Source organism: Rhinichthys klamathensis, unplaced genomic scaffold (assembly GCF_029890125.1).
Source record: "Rhinichthys klamathensis goyatoka isolate OS25496 unplaced genomic scaffold, OSU_Roscu_1.1 h1tg000275l_1, whole genome shotgun sequence".
NCBI classification, from domain to species: domain Eukaryota; kingdom Metazoa; phylum Chordata; class Actinopteri; order Cypriniformes; family Leuciscidae; genus Rhinichthys; species Rhinichthys klamathensis.
The window spans coordinates 3,500,703-3,520,405 of record NW_026606794.1 but is presented as its reverse complement, the minus strand read 5'-3'; the positions used below and the strand labels follow the sequence as shown (position 1 = coordinate 3,520,405).

At 37.9% G+C, this 19,703-nt stretch overlaps 2 protein-coding genes across 6 annotated transcripts in view; one reads left to right on the top strand and one right to left on the bottom strand.

The window, feature by feature from the left end:
• Positions 1–1,152: 1,152 nt before the first annotated feature.
• On the top strand, positions 1,153–5,347 carry ric3a (RIC3 acetylcholine receptor chaperone a). 2 transcript variants are annotated; one of them, XM_056268669.1, is made up of 7 exons: positions 1,217–1,338; positions 1,442–1,481; positions 1,931–2,139; positions 2,916–2,994; positions 3,615–3,702; positions 4,225–4,370; positions 4,461–5,347. In XM_056268669.1, exons 1-7 carry the CDS (start codon positions 1,336–1,338, stop codon positions 5,294–5,296), a joined length of 1,401 nt encoding a protein of 466 aa, XP_056124644.1. In that variant the 5' UTR covers positions 1,217–1,335; the 3' UTR covers positions 5,297–5,347. The 2 variants fall into 2 exon arrangements, with proteins under 2 accessions (XP_056124643.1, XP_056124644.1); XM_056268668.1 differs by lacking the exon at positions 1,442–1,481 and having other exon boundaries at positions 1,153–1,338.
• A 3,564-nt stretch (positions 5,348–8,911) lies between these two features.
• tub (TUB bipartite transcription factor) overlaps positions 8,912–19,703 on the bottom strand; it is a 125,897-nt gene continuing 115,105 nt past the window's right edge. For 3 of the 4 annotated variants that reach the window (XM_056268526.1, XM_056268528.1, XM_056268527.1), the window contains 8 exons: positions 19,230–19,406; positions 18,528–18,649; positions 11,832–12,023; positions 11,218–11,330; positions 10,760–10,874; positions 10,397–10,495; positions 9,362–9,533; positions 8,912–9,245 (listed from right to left, as the gene is read on the bottom strand). In XM_056268526.1, coding sequence (XP_056124501.1) covers positions 9,112–9,245; positions 9,362–9,533; positions 10,397–10,495; positions 10,760–10,874; positions 11,218–11,330; positions 11,832–12,023; positions 18,528–18,649; positions 19,230–19,406 — 1,124 coding nt within the window. In that variant the 3' untranslated portion in view covers positions 8,912–9,111. The remainder of the gene's footprint in view (positions 9,246–9,361; positions 9,534–10,396; positions 10,496–10,759; positions 10,875–11,217; positions 11,331–11,831; positions 12,024–18,527; positions 18,650–19,229; positions 19,407–19,703) is intronic. The other variant, XM_056268529.1, reaches the window with a different exon arrangement.

Here is a 19,703-nt window from a genome sequence, read left to right as displayed (position 1 = left end):
GGAGGAAGAGTTTGAGCTCTGCAGGAAATATCAGCACACACACACTCACACACAGACTCACATTACATCCCCATGCCAAACTTAAGGACCAATCCACTTTTCCAATTTCCTCTATTCCTTTGAAAACTGGAAATGCTTTTTCCACGAGCTCATTAAAGCTGCATGTGGTAAAACTCAAAACTTTAATTAGGAATTATTGAAAATGTAAATGAATTATGAATATTTATTTAGCTTAGCAACAAGGTATTTTCACATTAAGGTGGAGCATGTTATGCGCTCAAAGGTATTAGAGAACGCCATGAACGGATTATTTTAAAAACACAGAAATTAACATAAAAATGGAAATGACTGTGTAGCCTTTTCATGACTGGTTCTACATAAATAGCAGGGAAAAAGAACTAGGGTAGGATTAGATACTTATAATATTTTACATATCTTATTAATACATCTAATTAAATTAGATAAATATATCTATATCACTTATTATTTTATTATATATAATAAAATAATTATATATATATATATATATATATATATATGGGGTAAGTCAGTAAAACTGTTGATATTACTGTATGTTGATATGGTCTGATAATCAGATTTTTCTTATGATGTGGCAGAAATGCATCAGTAGATCATTGTTAGCACAATAATATGTGGTGACATTTAATGTTTTGTGTTACACTTTAGGAAATACATTTTAATTTTATACAAAATAAAATGAATTGTTTTATTATTAATTGAATTACAAACTAGAATGTATGTCATAGGGAGATAGTCCACAACCAAAAGGTTCTGTGTAGGAGGCTTTTGATGAGTCCTCATGAGCGCTAAAATCATCACAGTACTGCCATCTACCGGACAAACAAGTGAATAACAACAAGAGGAACACGAACAACATTACATTTGTGAAATTTAATTGTGAAATATTTGTACGGACAGATCCCCTGTATCCATGTAAAGACAGCGAACAAAAATACAATTACGAGCGAAAGACTAAATAATCTCATAAAAACAGGTTAATAACATGTCACGAATGCGATTGATGATTCTGAGTGAGCTGATTTAATGAGTCGTCAGTCTAATCTCTACCGGATGTCGGATTAATGTTTTCAGTCATTTCCGCTTCAGCGAATCAACAGGAAATTTCGTAGAAGTGATGTCGTGATGTTGACGCTCTTCACCATTTGTCCTACATCACCTTTTTCCTCTCACGTATCGATATGGCTGTTTCAACATGTCAGAAGATCACCTTCGTCTCTTGCATCGTCCTCTGCATGTCTTTATTCCTACCCAAATTATTTTTGCCCAGAGTGAAGAAAGAAACAGTGCAGTCGAATGGTAAGATGATGATCATGAGACATAAATATAATCCTTCACCCCTCATTGACTGTTTCAGTAATTTCAGCGCTGATTTGACCATCCCTGTGATCTCTGTGCTCAGGTCCCGTTAACCTCAACCTCCTCCCCGTGTGTGGATTCATAATGTGAGGATCACTTTCCCAATGTCATTTCCACAACAAATCTATCCTAATTTATTCCTTATGACATCTTTGACACTTTAGCACGGTAACCATAGTGACAATCATTAAATATGATCATATTTAATGTCTTTTAAGATCATTCAAAGCCTTAGCCTATAAGGAGCTTTCTGAATCTTTGTCAATTTGTTTAATTTCGGTTTATTTATTTATTTTTACTGTAGTTACAATGGTAAATGTTTGTACTGGAAGGACATTGATTAATCATGGTTCCTACAGTCATGGATATTTTTTTAAATTGTGACTTTCAATGGCTGAACAAAATATATAATTTACTATACTGCATGTTAAAATTTTCAATTATGTTTCACTGACTAGAAATTGCTCTTTTTGAGTGCAGTGTCTGTAAATGATTATATATATTTATTTTTTATTTTATTTTTGCTTTGAAGTTGGGCCAGGGCATTTTCCTCCCTCACGACACAGACATTCATTCCCTGAAGATCATGATCACTGGGACACTGACTCTCATTACATCAAGCATTACAATCCTGAGGCAATTGCCAGAGTCAAGGGTGTTCGCAAGCCGAATCTGCTGGGCCAGGTCATCCCTGTCTACGGCTTTGGAATTTTCCTTTATATCCTCTACCTGTTCTTCAAGGTGAGTCTTATCAGAAGCTATTTGGACATCTGCGGTGTTCAGCAGCTATCCTGTAATAATACTTCCCCTGGAATAAAGATCCAACAGGTGCTTTAATATACACAGTACACACTACCATATGTGCCGCTCTGCTCTGCTCTGCTCTTTTGAGTGGTAGTGTAATCGGAAATTTTAAATGTGTGTCGGGATGTCTGTTTTTGTTTTGGTCTGTGTGATCTCACCCATTGCCTATTTATCCAATAGTATTTTGACACCACGGGTTGCCAGTTGGTGGAAAACACAGCATATTGCAGCCATGGAATCAAGCAAATTAACTGGGTCAGAGATCGCAGATTGTATGTGACCTAAAAAGCCTCGGCATCCATCTAAAAAGCTCTGTGACCAGAGGCATATAAAAAAAACGATCAACTTACAGTGTAAGTCTTGTTGCCTACCATTGTCGCATGCGCTCATTCCTGTTGCTTTTCCTCAATATGGCAACCAGCGTGAGCATCGAGTCTGAAGAGGTGGGGGAAACAACTCTCTCCAATACGGCACCTTTCATATATTTTAACATGAAATTTATTTCTGTGATGGCTACGCTGAATTTTCAGCAGCCATTACCCCAGTCTTCAGTGTAACATGATCCTTCAGAAATCATTCTTATTATCATCAGTGCTGAAAACTGTTGTGCTGCTTAATTTTTTTGTGGAAACCATGATACATTTTTTTGCCATTATTTTTTAATGTGGTTATTAGTAGCAAAATCAGTGTCATTTACCTTGATCTTTCAACAGCTGACCTGTAAGGACAAACCTCATCAACAAGAGTGCAGATTCCCTATGCTGCAGTCAGAATGCACGTTTGAAGAGATGCGTGAGTTTGCATATACATCAACTCTAGTTGGACAACTTTACATACCTAACAAAGATGCTAGATAATCTTAATAGCACCATATATTGATAAGTTGTGACCCTTTTTAAACCACATGTCTGATTATTCTTTACATGCATTCTCAGCATATCAGTAGCTAAACGACATGCAACTCCAGATAAGGTAGATTAAGATCCTGTCTAAGCTTTGTTCTCTCCCTTTTATTCGACCCGGATTAGCAATCAGAAGTAATGTTTTATAAGCCTAGCAGCTCCTAACACCAATTAACTGCATGTCTTTTGGATCAGTAGTAAGAGGTTTAGCTCTATTCATAAAATGGATGCCAAAGGGTGGAGGGAGTAACCGATAGAGCATCAGCACAGCACTCACTCCCTGTACCAGCATGTGTATAAAATGATCAAACTATTCTTATTAATTCTGTTGAGTCTAGAAAAAAAAAAAAAAAGATTTTGCTTTTAAAGTTTGTGTAAAATATTTCTCATTCTCATGCATCCCAGTTTTTGGCACATGCCACAATGAGACTGCAGAGTGTGGCGGCCACGTTTGAGTGAATCTCTGTATCTAACATTATTCTAAACCTCATTCAATTGTCTCCCTGACAGCTACTTGTCAGCTGGTGCAGCTGCAGGCCAGAATGAGTGAAAAAGTCAGAGAAAAGAGAATATCTAAAGTTGTCCACCCATCTGCCAGGTATATTTCTCTCCTTCCACCATCCATCATCTTTTTGATCAAAGAGCTGACAGTGCACTGACATGATCTGCATGACACTCTGAAATGGAATCCTTTGAAAAGGAAAAGAGCAAATTCACAGCCTTATTCGTCTGTGATTATTCTAGCTACTGTTTTAGCTGTAGCTGATACCATCTTTTAAATTAAATAAAAATATTATATAATTTTTTTCTACAAAAAAAACCTTATTGTAGCTCAGTCAGTAGAGCTTGATGTTAGCAGGGAATGCACATAGCCTACTTCTAAAATGTGTACCTTGAATGCAAAGTCGCTTTGGATAAAAGCATCTACCAAATGCATAAATGTAAATATTTAAAAGTGTTTGTATATTCACAGAACATACTTCTTGCACATTTTTGATCCAATAAAGTACAATTTTGATTCATGATTATCATTGAGATGTGGGTGTGTTTTAGCAGTGGTTCTGATTTGTGATTTTTTATTAGTTGTTTTAACGTAGTCTCTGACTTGTTTTGATTTCAGGTCACGCCGGGGCACACGGAGGCGTGAGGAGAGAAAGCTCAAACAGTTGAAGGAGATCACTCAAATGATGAAGGAGAGACAGTTGCGAGAGGGAGCCACGCCGGAGGAGGAGGCTGAGGAGGCGCCCTATACTGCAGACTGGGAAGGTATACCTCAAGGTTTTATGTTGGGTCCGCTGCGGTTTCAATTGATCGTTCCTTGAATTTTGCGTCTAATTTTATTCATTGCTTCCCAAGGATATCCAGATGAGACCTACCCAGAGTTTGACATGACCTCCCGCAGGCGCAGATTTCCTAGTGTTATACTAGAAGAACCAGACCAAACCATACCCACAGCTGAGGAGCTTGCTGAGAGAATGGAGAAAGAAGAGGAGGATGAGCTTGTTGATGATGCACGTGGAAACGAGGAGGTGAACATGGAGAGTAATGAAGGAGAAAAAGAAGAGGAAGACGAAGAGGATGATGATGAGGAGGAAGATGATGAGGAGGAGGAAGATGAGGAAGAAGTTAGAGAAGACCAGCCCTGCCTTCCTAAAGAAATCGATGAGGATGATGACAGATTAGAGTGCCCAAGTGAAGGAGAAGAGAAACAGAAACCAAGCAGAAGGCGACAAATCACTTTCAGTGATCACAGACACGTTTTCCATTATCCAAAGGGTGGCGCTGTTGGCTGCAAATATGAGAAAGAGGAGGAAGAAGAACATGAAAGAGAAGAAGAGGAGGAGGAGAATGAAGAGGAAGAAACTATTGAGGAAGACAGTGAAGAGGAAGAAACTGGTGAGGAAGACTGTGAAGAGGAAGAAAATGGTGATGAAGAGGAGGGAGATCAACGTAATGAAGAAAGGCAGGGTGAGACGGAAGAGAAGGAGGAAGACCCACTGATGGAAGCCGAGAGCCTGGGATTTAATGATGATGTGGAATGTGATCCCGAGGAACAGGAGGTAGACCTCCTTGACTTCCTACAATCATACCAACCTGAGGTAACCGTCATCTCCAATAGGTCAGAGTCTCCCGAAGATCAAGCCTCTGGGACTCTTAGAATGCGTCACAAGAGACAAAAGGTGAAGAAGTGACCCGTCGGTCAAAATAAAACAAAGGTTTTCTGTTTAATTACCCTCTAGACCTCTATATAAACATACCTTACTGTGAATCTTTCTCACTTTGCTTAAGGAGGCTTAAAGGAATAGTTCACTTAAAAATGAAAATTCTGTCATTTACAGAATGTACAGATAAATTTCTGTTATTTATCTGTAACCAGACATTTGATGGACCACATTGACTTTCATAGTAAGAAAAAAAATACTATACAAGTCAATGGGGTCCATCAACTTTTTGGTTACCGACATTCTTCAAAATATCTTCTTTTGTGTTCAGCAGAAGAAAGAAATTCATACAGGTTTGAAACAACTTGAGGGTGAGTAAATGATGATAGAATTATTTTATTTTTAAGTGAACTATTACTTTGAGTTTCTCTGTAATCATTTAGGCTTGTCTAGTAAAATAAAATTAAAGGTTTCTTTCAAATGTTTCAAAGAACATGAGAGAGAACATTTTTCAGAGTATGTTATGTTATAATAAACACTTTTAAGTTCTTTTTTTCCCAAAGAAAATCTTTGCCAATAAAAAGTTTGAACAAAATGGCTTGTATGGACATTATTTCATGAGCATTGAAGTACAGCAAATAAAACGATTTAATCTTAAATATTTGAGATGTGAAAATTCACGTTCAATTTATTTGTTTTCATATCTTGAGTACAAACACTGTATATTGACCAATGTACACATTTTACAAAACAGTGTGACATAACAGTTATACGTTATCACTTTAACACAAGAGTGGTGAGATTTTTTTCAAACATACAAAAAATAGCAGAAAAACACATTCATTTTCAGTGTTTTTAACCATTTAGAGCAAACCCAAAACTGTTAGAGCATTACATAAAGTATAGAAAGGGCTGGAATGGTATCACGAGGCAGTTAAAAAACAAACTTTAATAACTTACACATATTTCTTTGCAATTTGGCCAAAGAATTTAATATACACTTTATATTCTTATCTAAAAAAGTAACCGTAAAAATACTTTTCTGGAGGGAAAGATATATATTTCAAAATGTGATGTCTGAAGCCACATTATTTATGACCAAAGAGAATAGTAACAAAAAAGGTATGCCATTTGCAGCACATTTCTTGCATTTATCTTGGATTGATAAGACATACAAACATTCTAAATATTAGTAGATGATTTTAAACCTAAAATGCTGTGAACTTAAGAAGGTTTTTTCCCCATTTGATGGACAACAAACTTGAAAGGGCACTCGGCAGATAATACAATTAGGATTATTTAATTTCTTGAAAACATTCATCCAACATTAATGTTATTATATTTTACTCAATGACCAAAATGTTTCGATTTATCCCATTTCCAAGACTTTGTTGTGACATTCAACTGGAATGAAAAATGGCATGATAAAAATAAACTTCAAGGCATGCTAATGCGTAATGGAGCAGAGCTAGTAAATCAGTGTGGCCATCTGAAGACTTCTACAATGCTTTATAATTTGGCTTTAAGGGCAATTGGTACAGCAGTTTTTTTGATTTTGTTAGTTAAATTGCCACACTGATAATACAACTTCATACAATTTCCCTTCTTTATTCATCTGCATTGTTTAGCAAAGACACAGAAGTGTACAAGCTATAGTACAATTAAGGATGATGATTTGAGTTGTGTAAATTCCACAGACACTTTGTTCAGCCACATATTTCACAACTACTGTATCTTCATGCAGCAGGAAATGTTATAGATGACTTGAACAAACTGTCTCTAAGCATGTTTACATGCACAGTTATAATCCAGCTACAATCACGTTACCAAGGACTGTTAGTCTGACTTTGCAAAAATCCGACTAGTGTAATTTCAATTGGACTAAAGTGTTTACATGGCAAATCATCATTTTAGGCCGACCGAAATCGAACTTTTAAAGTGCATGTAAACAAACAGTACTCGTCGTCTCACTGTGTCAAATAAGTAGTTTCTCTGTTCTGGAAAATCATCTACTCCACAAGCAGGCAACTAAACCTGATCTTTTTGGAAATGTACAGCCCAGTATACTGCAAATATACAGGTTGTTCTCAAGAACAACGACAGAAGCTTATAAGTAGCTGCATGATAAACAACACTGTCTGAAAAAAACAATGTATCATCTCACCAACTTCAAGCAGTGTCTCGTCCAAAGGCACAATATTTACAGCTTTCCGCCATTAATCTCTGAATAAAGTGCTCCATTCAGTACATTCCCCTACAGATGTAGTGGGTCAGTATGAGATGATAATGTACTTACCCTGATATTGACCCTCACATAAAATACATTTACTACACACTTCTGCCACTATTTGGGTCTTTCACACTCGAGCTACTGGTGAACCATTCATTTTGGTTGCTTCTAATGACATTACAACTGTTTTAGGATCTCATGTCCACTCAAACACTGTAGATAAATTGTTTTAAAGTGCCCCATTATGCTTTTTCGTTTATTTCCTTTCATGTACAGTAGTATGTCATATAGCTGTTTGTAAATGTAATAGGTCTACAAAGTTCCAAAGATTAAAATGCACGATGAATGGAGTTGTTGTCTCCCAAAAGAAAGAACCGATTCTGAACTGCCTGAAATGAGTCGTCAGTAATTCCAATCTTACTTTCTGCACGAACCTTCGAAGGTTTGAACCAAATTTGCATAATCGACATCTATCCAAGTCTAGGGTCTTCATTGGCTGCCTGCGAACACTGACGCCATCATTAGCCTACTATTCATATCACTGTGTGTATACAAGTGCTGAAGAAGCCTCTGGAGCTGAAATTCAAATATGGTAATGAGCGTTTTGTTGGGCGAATGAGAAATGAGGCGATGCTGCAATGCATATTATGAGAAAATGAAAGTGTGTTTTTTTTTTAACCCTGGATGTATGTAAACCTATTGCAGGAGACCTCCAAAACAAAATTAGGAATATTTAAAATAGCATAATTGAGGCAGTTTAAGTGCAGAAGGACATGAACTGATAATGATTACATCTATTTTGTGGAAGTGTCACACATTCATCAGTTGAATTGTAATGAATCCGCACCAAAAGCTCAGATGTGAAGGCGCCCTGGTCAAGTTTTGTGCTTGAAGCACAGTGAATTATGGACATGGGGTAAGACACAAGCAGAAGATGGAATGGAAATCTATAAATACATAAATAGTGGATAAATATGTTAGTCTGTCATACTTCATACTGGCTTTGGAGTCCTTGTGAAGCATGAATCGATACATTAAATGACACACGTGACATGTATAACTCAAGAAATGTCACATTTGAAAATCATTTGACAAAAGTTCATTAAATAAAATATCCAAACTGTTAGTGAACATTAATTTTTTTTAGAATTACGACCATGGCAAAATGACGTACGATTTTAATCTTAGGGACAAAAGTACTACTGTAAAAGATCCTTATTTTCACATTAGCAAAATGTTAGTGTTACCTTGTCGGTTAAGTAAAGAAAGCGACTAGGAGAATTTTGACTGTCGATTTAAATGAATGCACCATATTCCGATAATCTCTTGAATTGTGAAGTCTTTGTGCTTTCCCCCAACTGTGATGCCCTTTTAAAAAAAAAAAGAAAAGAGCAGAAACCTCACTCACACACGCACACACACACACACACACACACACCTTGTTCACACACATTCACACAAAGACACAAACTCTATACACATTCATGCCTTCAAAGGAGGATCTTGAGAGGGACTCTGCTGCCGTGGAGTTCACCGCAGCCCTTGACTCAGTGATTCAGCTTGTAAAGCAGTCTGGCTGGGTTCTTTCGTGGTTGTGGCTGGCAGAGAGACACGGCTACTCACAGGCTAGCTTGCTGTCAAAGCTGGACAGAGCAATAGCAAATGCCTGCAGGGCACACATGGGGTAGTTGTAATCCATTGTGAAGACATCCTCTGCTACGCGACCAAACTGCATCACAATGTAATCCGCTGTATACAGAAAAGAGCGAGAATACAGAAAAATGAACTGCTATTCTTCGGTACAGTAAAGACCAAATAAAATCCATCTCTAGAGTATGTGGTGTGTATGCTTTTGTTTCACTCACGGTCATTGTCATGAATGATCTGAAAGTTTTTGACAGATGCTTGTGTGACTCTGCCATGGAAGTTGAGCACATATGATTGAGTATCATCGTTCCACACAGGCGTCTTGTTGTGGAGCTCTATCACACTCTCAGTGCTTTTGTTCTGCCATCGAGCCAGTAGAGACTCATGGTCCTGCGATAGACAGATGTGGGGGAGGATTAGCTTTCCATTAGAGCATGTAACTTTGCTGCTAATACTAACATCTGTATATAAAATATAGGTCAGCGTTTATTGGTTTCCCATGACTATTGTTCTGCACTGGCCCAAAACAGACATTACATAGTATTTTACTGCTCATGTAACATAAATGATACATAAATACTGTAAATGATTTAAGTAAAATGCAAATTAATAACGTCTTCAATGATATTATCATGTGCACATTTGAACTGCCTCTCCTTCTTCCTCCAAAGGTTTTTGTATTTTCATAGTGCTAGTCATTTCACATTGATGACACCAGTAAAACATTCTTTTTATGTTATTCATATTATACAAAATTACTTTTTTGCACTCGGTAGATGTAGTACTAATGCTGAGTGAATGAATGAATAAACAAACAAATGCATAGTATTTTGCCAGATAGGTACAATATATTTTTTAAGCACCTGGCAAATTGAACAAAATACATTGTTGAAATCTTTTTCATTACTAGAATTAAGTGATTGTCACCATATTTTGAGAACTACCTTTACCCTTTTGAGATTCTGGCTCATTAAATCCAAATCAAAATTGACAGTTCATATTTTTTTTTATGAAATATTGCTGTATTTATTATAAATGATTTATCTGTAAACATCTTTTTTTATTATTATTCATGTGCCCTAATAATCAATTACCGATGGACAAAATCAAGTCCTGCCCTAGATTTTTCTTTTCCGAGCCGTTTCACTCAGATATCCATCACGACAGGGACTAAAAGACTATCACAACTTCTGTTTCATGTTTATTTTTCATATTTATACACACAAAGGCATTCTAAACAGCCCTGCACTCACATTTCGAGGCCTGATGGAGACTCTTTCATGGTCCATGTTCATTCCAGGAATAATGACACTCATCTTTCGAGGCCCCTTGAACCCTAAAACATTAGTTTCCTGTAGAACAGAAGACAAACAATCATTCACATCTAAATTAGCCACCATGTTTACATAATTGTCATTTATCAAATTTAAAGAATAATAAATCATTTTAACCCGTTTTCCCTTTATCAGTGGTATTTCTATGCACAAAACCAACCAGCAGAGGTCAGACTTGGCTCATCATTGCTCGTGGCTCTAAGATCTAGTGGCCAATGTGCCCTTAGGGCTGGGTGATGGCTCTCTGCTGGCCACTGACCAACACCATGCTCACAAACTCACATAGCAGATCGCTGCAAGCTCCTGTCGTAGATTCCCTGCTTCTAGGCTGGAGGTGGTCTTGACTGGGTTCAAACCGCTGTCATATACTGTAAACTTGGTACCCATAAGGTTTGATCTGTGGGGATGACATTGCGCTTATTGAAGAAACTCTTACAATTAAGACTGCATCCTGTCACAGAAAAAGGGTGAGGCTACCAAAGACTGCCAAGACTATGTCTATCCATATTTCACCCCCAAATCAAAAGAAAAAAAAATTAAAGCAATTTTTGTACTAATAAGAATTATGGCATTTTAACATATTTCATATTAAGTTTGTTTTTAAAAAATGCTCATTAAACTAATTAAAGCTCCCCCTCGAATGTTTAGAAAGAGACACTTTTCTCTTATCTTTACAAGAACAGCATAGATTTAGGTTACCTTATGAATCACACGACACGATGAATCATCTTTAACTATACCTCAGTTTGCCAATAAAGCTCTCGCCACCTCGTGATAGGTCAGTTGGGTCGATGGAGATGAGGTAATTGGATGTTTTGCTCTTCTTTCTCTTCCTCCCGGCTAAAAGGAAAACCTAAAGTGTGACAGAATTTAATTGGGCACCGAACAGCAGCACAAAACTGACATCAAAAGATTCATCAGAGAAAGAGACCTTATATAAACATTCTGAGAAAGTGTTTCCGTATTTTGAGGAATGGCATAAACAACTAATACACATACAGCTGAGTGTGTGTGTATAACGTATATATATATATATTCATTCTATTTGGTAAATAAGATGCATCATAGAACACATTATTTTTATGTGATTTACGATTAGCCATGATATTTTTAAGATAAACATTTGCCCAGGGAAGCAATATTATGGTTAATTGTCATATATAGCTGCTAAATATCTCTGTGGGCTAAATTTGGTTACTTTCATCAGAATCAATCATGTCAAGCACTTCGGCAAATTGGAGGAATGGAGTATCACTGATAGGTCTTGATTGCTGGTGCACAACAATGATGAATTACAAATAAGCCAAAACTCTTTAGAAAAATTGGGAATAATCAGTGTTTCGGTGTGTCTGACCTTCTTGCCGTCTTCCCTCTCCAGATGGAGGTAGTATGTGGGGTACATGCCCCTGTCCATGCCCTTCTTATCTCGTGTGATCCTGCATTTCACAGTCACCCCTTGGGGGGCGGGTCTGAGAATGAACTCCTCCAGGTCATCCACGTCGATGGATGGCTCATTGGCCAATGGGGTGGAAGCTGAGGTTGCCTCCTTTCGCATTGATCGAGCAGAAAGAAATCGTTCCCGGTTAATTATAGATTAATTATAGTTGAAAGAAATGTACATTTGTTGATTATTACAAACCATTTTTATTTATAAACATTTCTAAACAATAAATAAAAAAATAAAAATAAAAAATATATATATATACACATATATATACACATTTTTAAAAGTGCAAATCTATTTCACTATTTTGATTTTCTTTTGTCTTGTTGTGCCTATGTTCAGTTCCTGTGTTTTTAGTTCCTGTTTCCCATGTCTCATTTGTTATCTTGTTAGTTTCCATAGGTTGCCTGGTTTGTATCATGTAAACTAATCACCTACACCTGTCCTTCATTTAGCCTCTTGTCATCATTCCAGTGTATTTTAAACCCTCAGTCATAGGCTTGTTTGAGATGTGCCTTGCCTCACCTGAAATGTATGCGAGGTTAGGCGGCTGCAGTGAGAGGAGGAGCGAAAAAAGTGCAGGCAAGCCGGACAGATCTCTTGGATCTGTGGATCTGAGACCTGTGAGATCAAAGACTGATATCGCGGGATTCACGGGATTCACGCCCTTGCACGGTGTTGCTAATAAACTGGATGTAATTTAAGTTCTGTTGCTATATGAAAATAAATATAATGAACAAGACACCCAAAGTACTTGTTATTTAATTACATTCCAAATACGTGTTTATCAACCTTTTTTTCTTTAATACAGACACGTGTTTTTTATATAATTTTTTTATAAAAATGACATCACATAACCCATTAAGAGATCGCACTGTCAGAGAGTTTGGGAATATTCACAAATAATGTATACACCTAAAACATGATATCAGAGTAAAACTGGAATGAGAAACCTTTGAAAAGAGATCAATAGGCCTACATCAGGGTCGTTGAATCCAATGAGCATTAAGCTTTGTCGTCAGCAAGTCGTTTCCCATCGTGCTTTTGAATCCGGCACGTGCGCCTTGCGATTGCGAGAGTTTTTTTGACATACGTCAGCATGACATCAGAGCAAGTCGGACCGCACTCGGACACATTTCTAACCGGCATGCATCTCGCGGTGATCACTTGTGATCGGTTCTGCGCAGATTTTGCTCATCTCAAACAAGCCTATTCTCTGTTCACTGTCTTGTGTTAACGTTTCATGCTGGTGTTTCTCATTATTGTTCCTAAATGTTATTTCGTCATTCATCTGCGTCAAGCCTCTTGAATCTGGATTATCAAGTCAAGCCTGTACCTGACAGTCCGTGTAGTCTCTCAATTAATAAAAGCATAAACGATGCATATACAGGTCCTTCTCAAAATATTAGCATATTGTGATAAAGTTCATTATTTTCCATAATGTAATGATAAAAATTAAACTTTCATATATTTTAGATTCATTGCACACCAACTGAAATATTTCAGGTCTTTTATTGTTTTAATACTGATGATTTTGGCATACAGCTCATGAAAACCCCAAATTCCTGTCTCAAAAAATTAGCATATCATGAAAAGGGTCTCTAAACGAGCTATTAACCTAATCATCTGAATCAACTAATTAACTCTAAACAACTGCAAAAGATTCCTGAGGCTTTTAAAAACTCCCAGCCTGTTTCATTACTCAAAACCGCAATCATGGGTAAGACTGGCGACCTGACTGCTGTCCAGAAGGCCATCATTGACACCCTCAAGCAAGAGGGTAAGACACAGAAAGAAATTTCTGAACAAATAGGCTGTTCCCAGAGTGCTGGATCAAGGCACCTCAGTGGGAAGTCTGTGGGAAGGAAAAAGTGTGGCAAAAAACGCTGCACAACGAGAAGAGGTGACCGGACCCTGAGGAAGATTGTGGAGAAGGACCGATTCCAGACCTTGGGGGACCTGCGGAAGCAGTGGACTGAGTCTGGAGTAGAAACATCCAGAGCCACCGTGCACAGGCGTGTGCAGGAAATGGGCTACAGGTGCCGCATTCCCCAGGTCAAGCCACTTTTGAACCAGAAACAGCGGCAGAAGCGCCTGACCTGGGCTACAGAGAAGCAGCACTGGACTGTTGCACAGTTTTGCATGTCATTCGGAAATCAAGGTGCCAGAGTCTGGAGGAAGACTGGGGAGAAGGAAATGCCAAAATGCCTGAAGTCCATTGTCAAGTACCCAAAGTCAGTGATGGTCTGGGGTGCCATGTCAGCTGCTGGTGTTGGTCCACTGTGTTTTATCAAGGGCAGGGTCAATGCAGCTAGCTATCAGGAGATTTTGGAGCACTTCATGCTTCCATCTGCTGAAAAGCTTTATGGAGATGAAGATTTCATTTTTCAGCACGACCTGGCACCTGCTCACAGTGCCAAAACCACTGGTAAATGGTTTACTGACCATGGTATTACTGTGCTCAATTGGCCTGCCAACTCTCCTGACCTGAACCCCATAGAGAATCTGTGGGATATTGTGAAGAGAAAGTTGAGAGACGCAAGACCCAACACTCTGGATGAGCTTAAGGCCGCTATCGAAGCATCCTGGGCCTCCATAACACCTCAGCAGTGCCACAGGCTGATTGCCTCCATGCCACGCCGCATTGAAGCAGTCATTTCTGCAAAAGGATTCCCGACCAAGTATTGACTATTGAGTGCATAACTGAACATAATTATTTGAAGGTTGACTTTTTTTTTTGTATTAAAAACACTTATTTTATTGGTCGGATGAAATATGCTAATTTTTTGAGACAGGAATTTTGGGTTTTTATGAGCTGTATGCCAAAATCATCAGTATTAAAACAATAAAAGACCTGAAATATTTCAGTTGGTGTGCAATGAATCTAAAATATATGAAAGTTTAATTTTTATCATTACATTATGGAAAATAATGAACTTTATCACAATATGCTAATTTTTTGAGAAGGACCTGTATAATAATTATACACAACTTAGAAAACAAATATTCTTCAAAATCACACTGCACAACACCACAGGTATTCTCCCCATCTGGCTTATCTACAAATAATGGATAGGGCCTACATGATGATTGATTCCCCATACATGGAAAGCGAGATAAAATACATAATGGCCTGGTTTCACAGCCATGGCTTAGATTAAAGGGATACTTCAGGATTTAGCATTAAGCTTTGTATTAGTAGAAACCTGTAGTATTTTCAAATTACTGTGCTTTCCACCCTCATATCCCCCTGAGACGAGAGATTTATGTATTTTTTGTCTGGAAAAAATCCTCCGATGACGCAAAAATCATCATTTTGCGTCATCGGAGGATTTTTTGGCCAGAGGCTAAAGACTACAGCCAGTAGTAGGAGCTGTCCCGCATGTTCTCAACCCGCCAATAGAGGGTGGGATCTCACTCACAGAATGTACACATAGTGTCAGACATCTTTTTTGGAAGCTAAGCTAGCAGGCTCTTGTTCTGTGGAGAAAGCTGAGTAACTTAGTAGGAGAAAGCTGAGTAGTAGGGGTTACCATTCATCCTCTTTTTCCCGGACATGTCCGGCCGTCGAGATCGTACAAAATGTCAGGGATTCAGCTTTTGCTTTCTGCAGTCGCCATTCATTGTTTACATGCACACCTTTTGTTTCAATCTAACTGAATTCATTCCGATTGGTGAATCTGAATGTAGTGTTTACATGAACGCTAAACAAAGTGATCGGTTGATGTGCGTTTTAACATTGCTAAGAAAATTCCCGCTCCTCCGTGAGAGATACGAGACCGGTGCGTCTCACAGGTGTCGCTCATCAGTAATCACGCCCTCGGCCTCGTCCTGCTCGCCACAGTAAACATAATGAATGGCGACTGTAGAACGCAAAAGCCGAATCCCGGACATTTTGGGCGATCTCGAAATCCCGGGCAGACTCATCACGGAGACTCACTAGTTGCCTAGACTTGTTGTTTAACTACTGTGCTCTGTTACCGGTAGGCGTGGCCTCCTAGGGCAGCGAAGCAAGTGCATTCTGGGAGTTGTTGTCTTTCATCCACATAAGCCAAAAATACATTTTCTGGCTTTTCTCAGTCTAGAAAGCTCCAAATTCAAAAATAATTTCACATTTCTTCTACATAAATGACCCATTTTAAATACACATTCATCTTTCCAGAGGTGAAGTATCCCTTTAAGCCAGAATTAGGCCTTATTCACAGTTCAATAAGGGCATTTAAGTAGCTTTTATAAAAAAAAAACATTACTCGTGTGCATCTTGAGACAAAACAATGGCACTGACATATTTTAAGATATGTCAGTGCAAGTTGCTTTCATTTAAAATGGCTCAAACATGCATTTTCGTCTGGGACTAGTTTAAGCCTCGTCTGTGAAACCGGGGGGAAATGTGTTTAATTAATGAACTATATACAACTATAGCAATAATTATTGTACATTTCTATAAAACACCGTACAGACTACAGAGAAATCACCAATTAGACATTGGCAAGAAAAGGGGCTTCAAACAGGCACGGTTTTCATCAAGTTATTTTAAGAAAGTAATCATTTCACTGTTGCCATAGGAAACAACAGGACTATGACCCCTCCATGTCCAGCATTGCAGGCTTTGTGCCAAGATAGACACAAGAGAATACATCCTAGCATGACAAAACACAGCCTGCTTGTGTCAGCACTGTACATGTAACACAACTGCGGAGTTCACACTTGGAGCTAACGCACAGAGACTGCTTAAAATAACAGCCAACCTTCAATTTAAATATCTCAGAAAAGACAGGATTGAACAAGCAGTGACCTTCACCTTGTTAAAAAAAATTGAGTGTTGCATATTGAGCATGGCCTATCATGACTTGGTTATAGACCTTATGCGCCAGAGAAACAAACGCGCAGCCATTTTTATAGAATTTTGTCTTTGACGCTGCCTGCTATAGTAAGTCATTGCCTCGTAAGGTTTTTGGGTAAAGTTTTTGGACACTGCCCATGTCTTGTGCTTTCCTAGTCCAGAGATTGTCTTATTATAGGGAGATATGAGGGTCTGTGGCTCTTACCATTAGAAAAAGCGTAACGGCTAACTTGGATCACGTTATAGGCACCTCATCATATCATATAATGGCATTGATGTCAGTGGCCAGCGTTTAGAGTTTTATGATAGTCAGTAACAGTTTACATTACAAAGTTTTTTTGTGTATTAGCGCATTTGTCTTGTGAATAATGTTGTATATTTGGTGTTATATCTCTAGTAAACGTACAGTAGGACTGCAATGTTTGTGAAATGTGCTTTACTGCGGAAAAAAAGAGCACAAATTGCTCTATTAGCTGTAGATTACTGGTCACTACAGTGTGCATTAAACCACATTTAAGATTAAATTTGTATCTTTTCATTAAAAAACAGCTTTATTGGGCATACATAGCAGTAATACTCGTCACTAAAAATGTAATTGTAATTTTATTGTGGAAATCTGAAAGCCAAGGAAAGCCATAAATTAAAATCTTTGCATTTTGTTACCTTCATTCATTATAAAGTGTTATATCATTATTAGGCATACACAGCAGTCATAAATCATTACAATTCAAGTCTAATTCATTTGTTGAAACCTTGAAGCCATAAAGAGAACACATTATTTTATTTATTTTTTCGTTAAACAACAATATAATACAATATTTATAATTAAATTGTTAATTTTCTATTTATTCATTAAAATAGTGCATGTCACTAATAGTCATTCAAGTCTTATAACTGAAAAAAACCTGAAAGCTAAAGAAAGAAAACACTGATACAATATCACGAAACACTGTAAAAACATGATTGAACTTAAAAATGTAAGTGTTCGTGCCACCTTAAAATGTTAAGTTTAGTCAACTCAAATATCCAAGTTGTCACTTAGTACAACTTCACATTTCAAGTTGACTAGACGTAAAATTAAGGCAGCATGAAAACTTTTTAAGTTGAAAATTTTACAGTAATATTACACAACACCTATTATTAAATACTACTACACATTTGCTTGTGGTAATGCCATATACCGAGTCCTAGCTGTCACGACATTCCTCTGCCTTCTCTTAAAAAAAAACAGTCTCTTGTCTCCTTCGCTGCGTGCCACCAAAGCTGCAGTGTTAATTAGCCATTAAGCTTTTTTGGCTAAAGGTTGCAGGCTTGCCTTCCAGTGGTTTTGCCCAAGTCTCATGTGTAAATGTGGAGATATGAAGTTTCTGCCAGACAGTGACGATATTTAAAATGTTGTTGTTTTTTCCCAAAGTAATTGTCTTACAGAGTTTTAGCATTAGAATGAACCAATAATAATAATTAAAAAATGTTATTTGTCCTCATTGTAATTAGGCCATCCTGAACGTGCGAGCATGTGCCTAGAATGCCTATATGCATAAATCCGCCGGCCCTGGGGTTCTTCAAATTTGCCTTCAGTGGACATAAATATTTCTCTTTATTCACCTCAGAGCAATTAATTGGTAACTATGGTAACCATGATTTGTTTCCCTCCATGCCTCCTTGCTGTCTGCATCTATAGTTAACATTGTGTAAAACTGAAAAATCTACTTAATTTATTGAAGTCATTAATGAACACTTCTAAAAAAGCAGAGAAATGCTACCTTGCTGGACTTTTTGCTGGTGGCAGAGCCAGGTCTTGTGTTGCTGTTGAGCTGAGATGAACTTGAGCTGACCAAATCATCTTCATCCTCCTCTTCATCGAAGTTCATGCTACTGGAGATTCCTTCGAACAAGAAATTTTTTTTGAGGTGCTAATCAAATAATCCGATAACAGAACATGAGGAGAGAACAGCAGCAGGCATAAAGCAAACATGGAGGCATTATGCACTGCAAACAACACTGTAAATAACTGCACTCTGATGCCAAAAAAGCATATGGCATGAAATTCAGTAGACGCAACAAACGGAGTACATTTGAAAAGAAAAAAACACTATTCACTTTTTGTCTGTTCAACAAATTAGCAGAAAAAGAGATGCAAATGATTGTCCACAGTCCAGTTCGGCTCAAACCAGCTCTAAAAAGTCATGCAGACAGTAGACATGATCTAATCTAAAAATGTCACAGAAGGAGGAGAGAGAGGCAGACACTGAATATAAATGCTATAGCATGTAAGTAGATCTAAAAGTGTTAGTCGCCATATGATGATATTACAAGAACATGTTTTTTTGCATGTTAGGAGATCAGTAATACTGAAGAACAATCAGTGAATGTGCATGGCTTAGTCATCATGATCATAGTGGCCTCTCCATCTGTCTCTCTCTCCACTCTCGTTTGTGTTACTCCGAGGACTATCGCTGGTGTACCTTTCTTCAGCATGGTGACCCGTAGGTCCTGTTTGCCCTGTGACTGTGTGTTGCCCACTGCCTCACCCTGGCCCTCTGCCTCGCTCTCCTGGGCAGGTGAGTGGCCCACTGTCAGGATCTGAATCTGGTTGCCCAGCTCCTGACCCTCATCCTGGAAGGCAGCGGGCCCATCAATTCCTTTGGGACCACCACAACACAGTAACACTGTTAACTCGACTATATCAACCGTCCCGTTTCCAGTTTGCTGTCACAAAATAATGGTGTTTATGGAAATATAGAGACAGACATTCAAATCTTAATAAATGAATCCCTCTGCATAATTACTTTGTGACACATGCACTACCAGTCAAAAGTCATATCTAATTAAGATTTTTTTTTTAAATGCTTTTAAAAGAAGTCTCTTATGCTCGCCAAGGCAGCATTTATTTGGTCACACTAATATTGTGAAATATTTGAGGTGCAATAAACCTCACA

Excerpts from the sequence above, each read along its gene's own strand:
- ric3a (XM_056268668.1), top strand. The coding sequence starts at position 1,221 with ATGGCTGTTTCAACATGTCAGAAGATCACCTTCGTCTCTTGCATCGTC. Across the intron at positions 2,995-3,614 it reads ATGCACGTTTGAAGAGATGC|CTACTTGTCAGCTGGTGCAG; the intron begins GTGAGTTTGCAT and ends TCTCCCTGACAG. Across the intron at positions 4,371-4,460 it reads CTATACTGCAGACTGGGAAG|GATATCCAGATGAGACCTAC; the intron begins GTATACCTCAAG and ends TTGCTTCCCAAG.